Source organism: Pan paniscus, chromosome 1, assembly GCF_029289425.2.
Source record: "Pan paniscus chromosome 1, NHGRI_mPanPan1-v2.0_pri, whole genome shotgun sequence".
Lineage (NCBI taxonomy): Eukaryota > Metazoa > Chordata > Mammalia > Primates > Hominidae > Pan > Pan paniscus.
The window spans coordinates 215,081,023-215,096,028 of NC_073249.2; the positions used below are offsets into that span (position 1 = coordinate 215,081,023).

Consider the following 15,006-nt stretch of genomic DNA (forward strand, 5'->3'; position numbering starts at 1 on the left):
ACAAAGGTGACTCAGCTGGGGGCAGGACTGGGTGAAAATGCTGACTTGGCATCAATAAAGCCTTCAGGGACCTGTTTCCTAGACTCAGAAATGGAACCTGAAGTTCTAGAATGATGCAGGAGTTACCCTCGCAAGGATGGTTATTTAAAAATGTCAAAAATAAATGGAACCTGAATGGAAACTTTCTGGTGTCTTCCACGATTGATCAACCAGTTTTAGCCATTTATATATCAGAAATCTCTAGTTACTGATGAGAGGTACTACGTCATCTGTGATTGAGGTTCAGCTGCAGCAAATCAAGGCATCAAAACTGAAATGTGATCATTTTGATTAATTCTCACTCATTTTTTGCTTTCTTTCAGTCATCTGTTTCTTCCTTAATTTCTCCCATGCCTGTTCACTGGGTTCATTCACAAAGGATGCACACTTGGGGCCTGGAACATTCTGTGTGGGCAGTGATGATGAGCCACTGAAACCTACCCTCTTCTCAGGGGCCCTCACTGCTCCCCAGATACTGAGACCCTGCTCATTCCTAATGGACAGATCCAGAGGAATCCGTTCCTGATCTTTGGCCATGCCAGGAAATGGCTTCATTGGACCAGGAGTGAATTCACATGAAATTCACTGAAAGCTTCACATGAAGCTCAGAAAATTCCTGTGTTAGAAGCAGTCCAAATGACATTTGGACCATTTTTAGGAAAGTATGGCTTTTTATTAAGTGACAACATGGGGATGAGATTTGCTTTCTCTGTTAAGGTGATGCGTAAAGCTTTCTTTGGAGGGAGAGAAAACCCTAGAGTTTCCTGACCTTCCTTAACCTGAACTGCTTGGTTCCCTAGAAGCAGAAATTGATCATATTAGAACCCAAACTCATACCAACCTTGACCTTCATGAAGTACTCAACTGTTTCTGCTCTTCTTCCTCATGTGATGTAGAAAGTATTAAAAGTGATGAGTGTAGGCCGGGCACGGTGGTTCACACCTGTAATCTCAGCACTTTCAGAGGCGGAGGTGGGTACATCACCTGTGGTCAGGAGTTCCAGACCAGCCTGGGCAACATGGTGAAACTCTCTCTCTACTAAAAATACAAAAACTAGCTGTGTGTGGTGGCCTGTGCCTGTAATTCCAGCTAACTGGGAGACTGAGGCAGGAGAATCACTTGAACTGGGAGGCAGAGGTTGCAGTGAGCTGAGATCGCACCATTGCACTCCAGCCTGGAAAACAAGAATGAAACTCCATCTCAAAAAAAAAATTAATAAATAAATACATTATAAATAAATAAATTAATGCTTTAAAGAAAAAAGAAATAAACTTTGCCTACAAGTTTCATATGCAATTGAATACCTCTTAAATTTTCTTGTGAACCGACCGGGCATGGTGGCTGAGGCCTGTAATCCCAGCACTTTGGGAGGCCGAGGCAGGCAGACCACGAAGTCAGGAGATTGAGACCATCCTAGTTAACATGGTGAAACCCCGTCTTTACTAAAAATACAAAAAATTAGCCAGGTGTAGTGGCATGCACCTGTAGTCCCGGCTATTTAGGAGGCTAAGGCAGGAAAATTGCTTGAACCGGGGAGGCAGAGGTTGAAATGAGCTGAGATTGTGCCACTGCATTCCAGCCTGGTGACACAGCGAGACTCCATCTCAAAAAATAAATGAATAAAATAAATAAATAAATAAATAAAAATACTGTGACAGGAACCAACATTGCTCAACTTGTACACTAATGTCTTACAAAATCCTTTCCTTGTCACCTTCAAATCTCCATTTCAAATGCTACACTCTGCATAACTCTACCACTTTGTTGCCATTTTCTGATGATGGAGAAGACCATACATGTGTGTGTGGCATCAGAACTATTGACTCCTCCTATTGATGTTTAAGATATTCCATTACACAAACCTGGGTTCATACTTTTTTGTTGCTAGATCTTATGCCAAAAATGCGGCGAAAAATGCCAAGCAGGAAATGCTATCACTTCTGAAGATGAATTCATAGAGATGGAAATTCTTTCAGAATTTATTTTTCCAGCTTTTTCCTTTGTTTGTTTGCTCATTTGTGTTTGTTTCCTTGTTTGTTTGTTTGTTTTGAGACGGAGTCTCGCTCTGTCACCAAGTTGGAGTGCAGTGGTGAAATCTTGGCTGACTGCAACCTCCTCCTCCTGAGTTCAAGCGACTCTCCTGCCTCAGCCTCTCGAGTAGCTAGGACTATGGGTGGGCGCCACCATGCTCAGCTAATTTTGTATTTTTAGCAGAGACAGGGTTTCACCATGTTGGCTAGGATGGTCTCAATTTTTTGGCATCGTGATCTACCTGCCTTGGCCTGAAGTGCTGGGATAACAGGTGTGAGCCACCACCGTGCCCGGCCTTTTTTTTTTTTTTTCTTTTGAGATGGAGTCTCATTCTATTGCCCAGGCTGGGAATGGGACTCCTCCTATCAATTATTTTTTTAAATTTTCTTTTGTTTTATTGACCTGACAAGGCTCAAATAGAGTTGAGTTTTTGTTTTTGTTTTTTCCATTGGAAGGGACAATACAGAGGTTACAATCATTGGCTTTAGATGACAAGATAAAAGAATAAAACATATTACTTGCAAGACAACCAGCAAAACTTCATGATCAGCATCAAATCAGTGCCTTCTCACTGTCAGTGGGTGGAAGCCTTCATCAATACTTGAAGAGTTTGAGGCACTCATGAACTCACGATCAGACTCTTTACTCAGGGACAGGATGTAAGCCAAGCAAAAGACCTTCCACAGGTGGTGAATTTGGAAGCCTGCCCAATGTGACCTGCAAGTTTTCACTGGCAATATGCAGGTGCAGATATGACAAAGAATAACCATGACCTATACATCACCCCCAGCTGTTGAGGAATGGGATCCTTTTGACCGTTTCTGTCCATAGAGCCAGGTTACTCATCTTCTGTGGCAACAACATATGTGGTCTACTTAACAGAGAAGAAGACTCTGTAAAAAAAAAAGTTTATTATGAAGTAAGCAAAGAAATGGGAATAGATGTGAGATTATTTGGGGAGATAAAGGAAGTTGAAGGTTTTGAAAGGAAAAATAAGGAGGATTATACAAATTGTTTTGAAAGACTCATACTTGGTCATAAGGATTAAAACCAAAAGGGCATCAGTGCAATGTTAGATAGATTCCTCTTACACCAATTCAATAACCCCCAACATGTTCAGCAAGTCTTGGTTCACTCCCAGGTTCCCAATAAAAACCCAGCTCAACCCTGACCAGCTCCACCCTCACTTCCATTTGTAATTTTCACATGACTTTATTACAGGACCATCAGGTTCCTATGCCTGCTGCACAGTAGCTTAGCAATATTCTGAGACAGCAGGGTTTGCAGCAGAGAGTTTAATGATCACAAGGTGGCTGAATGAGAAGCTAGGAGGAGATCCTCAAATTCATCTCCCCAAGGAGTACTGAGGGTTTCCAGTGGATGCTGGATAGCAAGGGGCTGGAAAGTTGGGGTAGCGGTAAGAGGGAAGAAGTCAACAGGATGTAGAAACTGCATTCTTTGGTGAGTTGGTGCATTGCAGGGCCCTTCAGATCAGCTGGCATCAGTAGTTTCACTGACATGCAGAACCTGAAAGAATATCTCAGATGAAAAAGTTAATGTTTTGCAATGCTTAAATCGTTGTCTGCAGGGAAGTTAAGGGGAACTGTAATCTAAGGTCTATATGATTTTGGAACAGTAGGTTGCCAGCAACCATGAGGAACCAGGTCAGAGAGCAAGAAGACCTCCTGATGAATGCTGAATGTGTTGCAAGCTTGGTTTATTTTTGTTTCTCTCCCTCCCTTCTTCACTGATTAAATTTATAAAGTTTATCGATGTGGTTTCAATTTCTTCCAAAGAAGCCTTAACCTAAGCCCTGAGACCACTCACGCCCTCAGTGGCACCTCTCCTCCACCAGAACGAGCATGTAATCTGCTACCTTAGGTTATAAAAAATCCCAAAGACCATTCAATACATTGAGATTTTTATTCTGATTTCCCAGGGACGACTCCTCTGTTTTTATAAAGCTTTTTAAAGTATAAAGCATTTTTATATTTTGATGTGGCCAAGGATCTCCTAACAACACTACTTTCAGATTTTATTTTTCTGTCTAATGTCGTAAACAGATCAAACCCTTCCCTGCCTCACACTCAAGACTATGAAGTTCACATATTAGTAAAATACCATCAGTGTTTGTGGAGTTCATGAATGAATGATTTTTTTATTTTTTGACAGAATGTCCCTCTGTCACCCAGACTGGAGTGCAGTGGCACAATTCTGGCTCACTGCAACCATTGCCGCCTGGGTTCAAGCAATTCTCCTGCCTCAGCCTCCCAAGTAGCTGGGTTTCAGGCACCTGCCATCATGCCCAGCTAATTTTTGTATTTTTGTAGAGACGGGGTTTCACCTTTTTGACCTGGCTGGTCTTGAACCCCTGACATCAGGTGATCTACTCACCTTGTCCTTCCGAAGTGCTGGAATTACAGCTATGAGCCACCTCACCCACCCTTGAATGAATGTATTCTGGACTTCTACCCTATCCCTAACACTGTCAATTTCTTGCTTCACAGACTGAATATAGATATGTGATATGAATGGATATCTGACTCAATCCATTAATCTGGGGAGAGCCAAAAACCCAATCAGGATTAACTGGGTGGAGCTTCACAAATGCAATCAGATATCACTTTTTGATTGGAAGGTAGCAGCAGATACGTGGAGGTGCGTGGGTGGGAGTTGTGATTAGAAAGGTCAATAAAAGCTTCTAAAGACCCACAGGAGAGACCCAAAGTCTTCAAGCCTGGAGTTCCTGCTTGGTTCTTCTTGAGGTCTGAGCACCTTCTAGACTACATCCAGATCTGGTAAGTCACTAATTTCTGTAAGGACACTCCCATCTGACCTACAGTCAGCTGGTCTGGGATGTTGACACTGCAGCCTACGATGACAGAGAAGTGTATCCTGTCTTTCTCTTTTTTTTTATATGAACAGTTTAAAGCTTGAATTTTTTCCTCTAAATGCAGTTCTCTCTTTATTTCAAAAAAGTTGATTGTGCTTTGGTTGATGTCATTTCAAAATTCTTGAAGGGAGCAGTGACTCATGCCTTTAACCCCAACACTTTGGGATGCCAAAGTGGGAAGATCATTTCAGCCCAGGGGTTTGAGACCAACCTGGGCAACATGACAAAAACCCTCCTCTACACAACTTTCTTTTTTTTGAGGGTGGGGATGGAGTCTCACTGTGTTGCCCAGACTGGAGTGCAGTGGCACGATCCCAACTCACTGCAACCTTTAACTCCGGGGTTCAAGCAATTCTCATGCCTCAGTCTCCATCCTCAGAAGCTGGTGTCACAGACATCTGAAACCATGCCTGGCTAAGTTTTGTATTTTTAGTAGAGGTGGGGTTTCACCACGCTAGCCAGGTTGGTCTCGAACACCTGACCTCAAGTGATCCACCTGCCTGGCCTCCCAAAGTGCTGGGATTACAGCTGTGAGTCACTGGTGCTTGGCCTCTACTTTTTTTTTTTTTAATTAGCCAAGCATGGTGACATGCATCTGTAGTCCCAGCTATTTGGGTGGCTGGTGTGGGAGAATCACTTGAGCCCAGAAGATTGAGGCCGCAGTGAGCCATGCTCACACCACTGCTGTACTCTAGCCTGGGCAAAAGAGAGAGACCCTGTCCAAAAAACAAAAACAATATCTTAACCAAAAAGGATCTATGACCTTAATTTTAAACCAATCACGTCCTCACTGTAATTTCTCCACTCGAATGGAGACATGGGTGTGGGGGTGCATGCCTGTAATCCCAGCTACGTGGAAGCCTGAAGCATGAGAATTGCTTGAATCTCAGAGGTGGAGGTTACAGGGAGCTGAGATGGCACCGCTGCACTCCAGCCTGGGTGGCAAAGTGAGACTCACCTTCACCCACTCCAAAAAAAATTAGATTATACCACCCAGGTGATCATTGGATACATGAAGATTTCTATTGTGTGTTCTGGGGGCTGTCAACTCCGTCTTTGAAAACTGTTTTAACTCTGAAATATTTTGATAAATTTGATGTGGCCGAGGATCCCTCAACAAAGATACTTTCAAGTTTTTCTTTCTGTCTAATATCAGGAAGAGATTCAACCCTTCCCTATCTCTCATTCAGGACTATGAAGGACACATATTAGTAAAACTCCATGTTTATGAAGGGAATCAGTGAATGAGTCCAGGTCTTTCACCCTATCACTAAATCTTTCACTTTGATGGATGAATATCTAATTCCATCAGTAAATCTGGAAGAAAGCCAAAAATCCAATCAGGATTAACTGGGTAGAAGTCGAATCAAATCTAGCTCTCTCTCCCTCCTTTTTCTTTTTCTTTCTTTTTTTTTTTTTTAATCTAGCCTATTTCCCAGGCTGGAGTTCAGTGGTGTATTGTCAGCTCACTGCAACCTCTACCTCCTGGGTTCAAGTGATCCTCCTGCCTCAGTCTCCCTAGTAGCTTGAACTATAGGCGCAGACAACCGCAACTGGCTAATTTTTGTAATTTTAGTAGAGGTAGGGTTTTACCATGTTGGCCAGGCTTGTCTCAACCTCCTGACCTCAGATAATCCACCTGCCTCTGCGTCCCAGAGTGCTGGGATTACAGGTGTGAGCCACTTCGTCTGGCCTTGAATGAATGTATTCTTGACTTCTACCCTATCCCTAACACTGTCAATTTCTTGCTTCATGAAGTGAATATAGATATTTCATATGAATGGACATCTGATTCAATCCGGTAATCTGGGGAGAGCCAAAAACGCAATCAGGATTAACTGGGTGGAGCTTCACAAATGCAATCAGATATCATTTTTTGATTGGAAGGTAGCAGTGGATACGTGGAGGGGCGTGGGTGGGAGTTGTGATTAGAAAGGTCAATAAAAGCTTCTAAAGACCCACAGGAGAGACCCAAAGTCTTCAAGCCTGGAGTTCCTGCTTGGTTCTTCCTGAGGTCTGAGCACCTTCTAGACTACATCCAGATCTGGTAAGTCACTAATTTCTGCAAGGACACTCCCTTCTGACCTACAGTCAGTCGGTCTGGGATGGTGACAGTGCAGCTTACGATGGCACAGAGCTATATGCTGTCCCTTTTTTTTTCATATGAACAATTTGAAGCTTTGAATTTTTTCCTCTAAATGCAGTTCTGTCTTTATTTCAAAAAAGTTGATTGTGCTTTGGTTGATGCCATTTTAAAATTCTTGAAGGGAGCAGTGACTCATGCCTTTAACCCCAACAATTTGGGAGGCCAAAGTGGGAGGATCATTTCAGCCCAGGGGTTTGAGACCAACCTGGGCAACATGACAAAAACCCTCCTCTACACAATGTTTTTTTTTTGAGGGTGGGGATGGAGTCTCACTGTGTTGCTCAGACTGGAGTGCAGTGGCACGATCTCAACTCACTGCAACCTTTACCTCCCGGGTTCAAGCAATACTCATGCCTCAGTCTCCATCCTCAGAAGCTGGTGTCACAGACATCTGAAACCATGCCTGGCTAAGTTTTGTATTTGTAGTAGAGGTGGGGTTTCACCATGCTGGCCAGTTTGGTCTCAACACCTGACCTCAAGTGATCCACCTGCCTGGCATCCCAAACTGCTGGGATTACAGCTGTGAATCACTGGTGCTTGGCCTCTACTTTTTTTTTTTAATTAGCCGAGCATGGTGACATGCATCTGTAGTCCCAGCTATTTGGGTGGCTGGTGTGGGAGAATCACTTGAGCCCAGAAGATTGAGGCTGCAGTGAGCCATGCTCATACCACTGCTGTACTCCAGCTTGGGCAAAAGAGAGAGACCCTGTCCAAAAAACAAAAACAAAATCAATCAAAAAGGATCTTTGACCTTAATTTTAAACCAATCACATCCTCTTCCACCGGAATGGAGACATGGCTGTGGGGGGTGCATGCCTGTAGTCCCAGCTACGTGGAAGGCTGAAGCATGAGAATTGCTTGAAACTTGGAGGCCGAGGTAACAGTGAGCCAAGATGGTGCCACTGCACTCCAGCCTGGGCAACGAAGTGAGACTCAGCTCCCTCAACACCAAAAAAAATTATATGTCCCAGGTGATCATCGGATACATGAAGATTTCTATTGTGTTTTCTTAGGGACTGTCATCTCTGTCTTTGAAAACTGTTTTAACTCTGAAATATTTTGATAAATTTGATGTGGCCCAGGATCCCTCAACAAAGATACTTTCAAGTTTTCTTTCTTTCTGTCTAATATCAGGAAGAGATTCAACCCTTCCCTGTCTCACACTCAGGACTTTGAAGCACACATATTAGTAAAACTCTATGTTTGTGAAGGGAATCAGTGAATGAGTCCTGGACTTTCACCCTATCCCTAAATCTTTCATTTTGATGGATCAATATCTAATTCGATCAGTTAATATTTAAGGAAGGCAAAAATTCAATCAGGATTAACTGGGTAGAGATTAAGAATTCTAATCAAATGTAGCTCTGTCTGTCTCTCTGTTCAATCTAGCCTATTTCCCAGGCTGGAGTGGAGTGGTATAATGTCAGCTCACTGCAACTTCTGCCTCCTGGGTTCAAGCGATCCTCCTACCTCAGCCTCCCTAGTAGCTTGGACTACAGGCACAGACGACTGCACCTGGCTAATTTTTGCTGTCTTATTAGAGGCAGGGTTTTACCATGTTGGCCAGGCTCGTCTTGAACTCCTGATCTCAGATGATCCACCTGCCTCGGCCTCACAAAATGCTCAGATTACAGGTGTGAGTCACTGCACCCAGCCAAAGTGGTTCAGTTTGAATATGTGTAAGAGGTGTGCATTGGAAACATCTGTCTTGTGAGTGATGCATAACAGTGTCACATAGCTTTCAGAGCTTCTCACTGAAATTTTCAATAATGAGGCTGGGACGGAGGCTCACACCTATAATCCCAGTATGTTGGAAGGCCAAGACGGATAGATTGCTTGAGACTAGGAGTTCAAGACCAGCTTGGACAACATAGCGAAATCCACTGTCTTCACAAAAATTCAAAAAATAAAAGATGAGCTGGGTGTGGTGATGCATAACTGTGGTCCCAGCTACTTGGGAGGCTGAGGAGCAAGAATCCTTTGAGCTGGGATGTCAAGGCTGCACTGAGCTGAGATCCCACCACTACACTCCAGGCTTGGTGACAGAGCAAGACCCTGTCAGAAAGAGAGTGAGAGAGGGAGAGAGAGAAAGAGAGAGAGAATGAGAGAAGGGAGGCAGGGAAAGAAGACAAGAAAGAAATAAGGGAGAGAGAGGGGGAAAGAAAGAAAGAAGGGAGAGAGAGGAGGAAAGAAAGAAAGAAGGGAGGGACAGAGGGAAAGAAGGAAAGAAGAAAGAGAGAGAAAGAGAAAGCAAGCTTAAATAATGAAAAGAAAACAAATAGAACCTGTTCTAGGGATGCCCCATGAATGTTCCCAACAAGCTTATTTGTAGGAACTGAAAATGTGGGCATGTAGGCTTGTGACACTCCCATTCCCATTGTTTTAGAACCTTGAGTAATTAGTAATTTCCCCCAATGATAGGAGGGGTTCGCTTTCAGGTTCCTCCACACTCACTAGTCACTGGATGGAACACTGGATAGAAATGAAGGGCTAGTGGTGGCCCTGCTTCCTCACTGCTTCGGAGACGCTCATGCTGATGCAGCAGAGGCAGAATGCTGGCTTAATGGCCACTGAGTGCAGAGCAGAATTGGAGTAAACTGAGGGCTCTTTCACCATTGCCAGAGCAGTGACTTTGGCCCTGGGAGAAGATGAGATTGCATGGGCTTGGCCTGAGAGTGATGCCTTTTCTCTGGGTTTGTCCTCTTGAAGTTTTCCCTGCAGATTCATGAAGATGAGCATCCGGACTCCACCCAGACTCCTGGAGCTTGCGGGGCGGAGCCTGCTGAGGGACCAAGCCTTGGCCATGTCCACCCTGGAGGAGCTGCCCACGGAACTTTTCCCCCCACTGTTCATGGAGGCCTTCAGTAGGAGACGCTGTGAGGCCCTGAAGCTGATGGTGCAGGCCTGGCCCTTCCGCCGCCTCCCTCTGAGGCCTCTGATAAAGATGCCTTGTCTGGAGGCCTTGCAAGCTGTGCTCGATGGGCTTGATGCACTGCTTATCCAAGGGGTTCGTCCCAGGTGAGGTGGGCCAGGTGGGCTGGTGGGGAGGGCCCAGGTGTCCAACCGAAGGAACAGCTGGGTCATGACAAGTGAGGAGGCCCAAGGGGGATGGTGGTGGTGAGGAAGCTGAGAGGACTTGGCCATTCACCAGCTCCTCAGGGAAAGCACTGCTCACCACGCAAGGTCCATGGAGGTAACAGGAACCTCTCCTCTAATGGCACTGAAAGGCACCATGAAAAGTGAGAACTGGGCCAGGCACGGTGGCTCACAATGTAATCCCAGCACATTGGGAGGCTGAGGCCAAGAGTTGGAGGCCACACTGTCCAACATGGTAAACCCCAACTCTACTAAAAATACTAAAATTAGCTGGGCATGGTGGTGGGTTCCTGTAATCCCAGCTACTTGCGAGGTTGAGGCAGGAGTATCATTTGAACCCGGGAAGCAGAGGTTGCAGTGAGGTGACATCACACCACTGCACTCCAGCCTGGGTGACAGAGGGAGACTTGGTCTCAAAAAAAAAAAAAATGTGGAAGTGGGCAGGATCCAAGGGGAAAACAGGGTGAAGAAAAGTCAGAGAGAGGGACTAGAAGCAGGGAGGGGAGGAGCTGCTATCCAGGATGTGGAGTTTAAGTTCAGAAATGAGTTCTGAAATTCTCAGTCTCACCTCTATTTTCCCACAGGAGGTGGAAACTTCAAGTGCTGGATTTACAGGATGTCTGTGAGAACTTCTGGATGGTTTGGTCTGAAGCTATGGCCCGTGGGTGCTTCCTCAATGCCAAGAGGAACAAAAAACCAGTGCAGGACTGTCCAAGGATAAGAGGAGAGCAGCCCTTGACTGTGTTCGTAGAACTTTGGCTCAAGAACAGGACTCTGGATGAATACCTCACCTACCTCCTTCTATGGGTCAAGCAGAGGAAAGATTTACTACACCTGTGCTGTAAGAAGCTGAAAATTTTGGGAATGCCCTTCCGCAATATCAGAAGCATCCTGAAAATGGTGAACCTAGACTGTATCCAGGAGGTGGAAGTGAATTGCAGGTGGGTACTGCCCATCCTGACACAGTTTACCCCATACCTGGGCCACATGAGGAATCTTCAGAAGCTCGTTCTCTCCCACATGGATGTCTCTCGCTATGTTTCCCCAGAGCAGAAGAAGGAGATTGTTACCCAGTTCACCACTCAGTTCCTCAAGCTGCGCTGCCTCCAAAAGCTTTATATGAACTCTGTTTCTTTCCTCGAAGGCCACCTGGACCAGCTGCTCAGGTGAGGGAGGGTGGTGAGCTTTCTCTGCAGACCACAGCAGAGCCTGTTACAGTAAACACTAGTGGGCATCTACTGTGAGCCAGCGTAAGAGGATGTAACAGTGAAGGCGACACTAGAATGTCCATGCATTGTCCTGTTGGCGGCCCTGTCCTGAAATGCGTATCACGCAACCCTCCCAATAGAGGCAGAGGGATCAGCTAGGGGAGATGCTATGGAGAGGCTGCCATGCTAGGAAGCTAGCTACTGGGGGTTTCAGATCTAGTGAGGGTGCCTTTCTGAATTCTTCCTGAGGACGTGTGTCTAAGTTAAGATGATGAAAAATAGGCCAGGGGCGGTGGCTCATGCCTGTAATCCTAGCACTTTGGGAGTCTGAGGCAAGAGGATAGCTTGAGCCTAGGAGTTTAAGACCAGTCTGGGTAACATCCCAAGACCTCTGTCAGAAATGAATAAATAAAAGTAAAAACAAACAAGATAACTTTTTTTTTCTGAGATGGATTTTCACTTTGATTGTCCAGGCTGGAGTGCAGTTGTGACATCTCAGCTCGCAGCAACTTCTGCCTCCCAGGTTCAAGCGATTCTCCTGCCTCAGCCTCCTGAGTGCCTGGGATTACAGGCATAAGCCACCACACATGGCTAATTTTTATATTTTAAGTAGAGACAGGGTTTCACCATGTTGGCCAGGTTATTCTCCAACTCCTGACTTCAGGTGATCCACCTACCATGGACTCCCAAAGTGCTGGGATTATACGCGAGAGCTAACACGCCCAGCCAACAAGATAATTTTTAAGAAGATGATGTGAAGTAGGGAAGTGAAGTGGGCACTGAAGAGGGGAATGCTCAGCAAACCTGCACATGTCAGAAAATCAGCTCTGTGCCCCACAGTTTGGTGAACATGAATGATCCCATCTCTAATTCCCTGTTGTAAAAGTTTCTTTTGAGCTTCAGGTAAATTAATTACCTAGGAAATGCATGATTCTGAAATAGAGGGTCAGGGAGCAGGCACAAAGAATGGTGAAAGTGATAGATGGTTTGCTGATGATACAGGCTTGTCAGGGACGCCTGCAGCCTGCCCACCCCAGCTGATGTTGCAGGATCCTGTCTGTGTTTGTCCTTTATGCCTGCATCTCCACTGGGCTCCTGTGGCCCAGGGATGTGGTTTTCTGCCTGACAGATGAGGAAAGGGAGCTTTAGGGATTCTGTGAACTTGATCCATTCCTATAAATGATAGTGAAATGACTCAGCCTCAGATGGAATTATTTTTTCTCCTTTTTTTTTTTAATACAGAGTCTCTCTCTGTCACCCAGGCTGGAGTGTAGTGGCATGATCTCTGCTCACTGCAACCTACACCTCCTGGGTTCAAGCGATTCTCCTCCCTCAGCTTCCCAAGTAGCTGGAATTGCAGGCTCCCGCCACCACACCTGGCTAATTTTTGGATTTTTAGTAGAGAGGAGGTTTTGCCATGTTCACCAGGCTGGTCTCAAACTCCTGATCTCAAGGAATCCACCAGTCTCAGCCTCCCAAAGTTCTGGGATTACAGGTGTGAGTTACTGGGCCGTGTCTAAAGTGGAATTGACCTCAGTGGCAAAGCTCTTCATCACGCATCATCCTAAGTGTTGACCATCAGGCCATCACAATGACCCTGGACTTGGGCAAAAAGGTCTCCATCCATTACCTTGAAGCCATTCCCCACTACCCTCCACTCACCCCTAGGATTCCCCAGAATTAACTTCTTGCTCTCTCTCCCCAGCTGTCTGAAGACCTCGTTAAAGGTCCTCACAATAACTAACTGTGTGCTTTTGGAATCAGACTTGAAGCATCTATCCCAGTGCCCGAGTATCAGTCAACTAAAGACCCTGGACCTGAGTGGCATCAGACTGACCAATTTCAGTCTTGTGCCTCTCCAAATTCTCCTAGAAAAAGTTGCAGCCACCCTTGAGTACCTGGATTTAGATGACTGTGGCATCATAGACTCCCAAGTCAACGCCATCCTGCCTGCCCTGAGCCGCTGCTTTGAGCTCAACACCTTCAGCTTCTGTGGAAATCCCATCTCCATGGCCACCCTGGAGAACCTGCTGAGCCACACAATCATACTCAAAAACTTATGCGTGGGGGTGTATCCTGCCCCGCGGGAGAGTTATGATGCTGATGGTACTCTCTGCTGGAGCAGATTTGCTCAAATTAGGGCTGAGCTGATGAAGAGAGTGAGGGACTTAAGGCACCCCAAGAGGATCTCGTTCTGTACTGACTACTGCCCTGACTGTGGCAACAGGTCATTTTATGACCTGGAGGCAGATCAATGCTGCTGTTGAATACCTGCCTATTTGGGTGGATATGTCAAACGTTTTCTTCTGGACACTTGGAAACTAAAACCTAGGTCTTAGGTACATCCTATAGGGAGCACAGAACCCATCGTTTCACACATGGGCTCTGAAAGTGGGAAAGGAAAGGTGATCAAGCAGGGGCCGGACTTGGGGAAGTGTTGCCATGGATTCGATGGGACTTTGGGGACCTGTGTCCTGCAGAGTCGAAAATGGGAATCTGAATGTCTAGAGTGGAGGCTTGAGAATAGTTGAGGGAGTTACTGTTGCATGCATGGTTGTAAAGAAACAATCAGAAATAAAGGAAAACTGAGTGGTAACTGTCTGGTGCCCTCTATTATTAAGTAACCTGTTTTCCAGTTTAAGCCTCAGGAATCTTCAGTTATTGATGGAAAAAACAAAAGGCACTGAGTTGTCCAATCAATAAGATGCAGCCCAAGAAAATCAAGGCATTTAAATGAAATTTGGTTATTGTAATCAGTTTCCTCCCATTCTTTTATTTGAGACAGAGTTTCACTCTTGTTGCCCAGGTTGGAGTTTAGAGTGCAATGGTGCCATCTCAGCTGACTGCAACCTCCACCTGGGGTTTAAATGATTCTCCTGCCTCAGCCTCCCAAGTAGCTGGGATTACAGGCATGCACCACCATGCCCAGCTAATTTGTGTATGTTTAGTAGCGACAGGGTTTCCTCACTATGTTGGTCAGACTGGTCTCAAACTCCTGACTTTGGGTGATCCACGCAAGTAGGCCTACCAAAGTGCTGGATTACAGGTGTGAGCCACTGTGTCAGGCTTGTTTTGTTTTTGTTTTTTAAAGGTCTCCTGTCACTCAGGCTAGAGTGCGGTGGCACAATCATAGCTCACTGCAGCCTCAATTTCCTGGGTTCAAGTGATCCTCCCACCTCAGCCTCCTGAGGAGCTAGGACTACAGGCGTGTGAACAACCACGCCTGTTTGCTTGTTTTTTTTAAGTGGTGACAAGGTCTCGCTGTCTTGCCCAGGCTGATCTGGAACTCCTGAGCTTGTGATTCTCCTGCCTTGGCCTCCCAAAATGCAGGGAGTATAGGCGTGGACCACCACGATTGGCTTGGCCTCCTCCAGTTCTTCACTTCTTTAGATGTCTGTTAACTCCTTGTTAGTTTCTGTGGCTGTTCAGTGGGTTAATACACACTAGGTGGACACCAAGGGCCTGGAACATTACTGGGCAAGAACAGTGAGCCAATCCACTTGGAAAGCACCTTCTTCTCAGGGTCTTTCACTGCTAGCCAGATGCTGAGACCCTGCCAACTCCCTGTGAGTCTCCACATGGTTCCAGAAGCC

General features: G+C 45.6%; 1 protein-coding gene across 1 annotated transcript; it reads left to right on the top strand.

Moving 5' to 3' along the window:
• The first annotated feature begins 4,804 nt into the window (after window positions 1-4,804).
• On the top strand, window positions 4,805-13,971 carry LOC134728979 (PRAME family member 15-like). Its single transcript, XM_063596271.1, has 4 exons — window positions 4,805-4,868; window positions 9,819-10,127; window positions 10,790-11,371; window positions 13,119-13,971. The coding sequence occupies exons 2-4, from the start codon at window positions 9,835-9,837 to the stop codon at window positions 13,678-13,680; spliced, it is 1,437 nt and encodes a 478-aa protein (XP_063452341.1). The 5' UTR covers window positions 4,805-4,868; window positions 9,819-9,834; the 3' UTR covers window positions 13,681-13,971.
• Window positions 13,972-15,006: the final 1,035 nt, after the last annotated feature.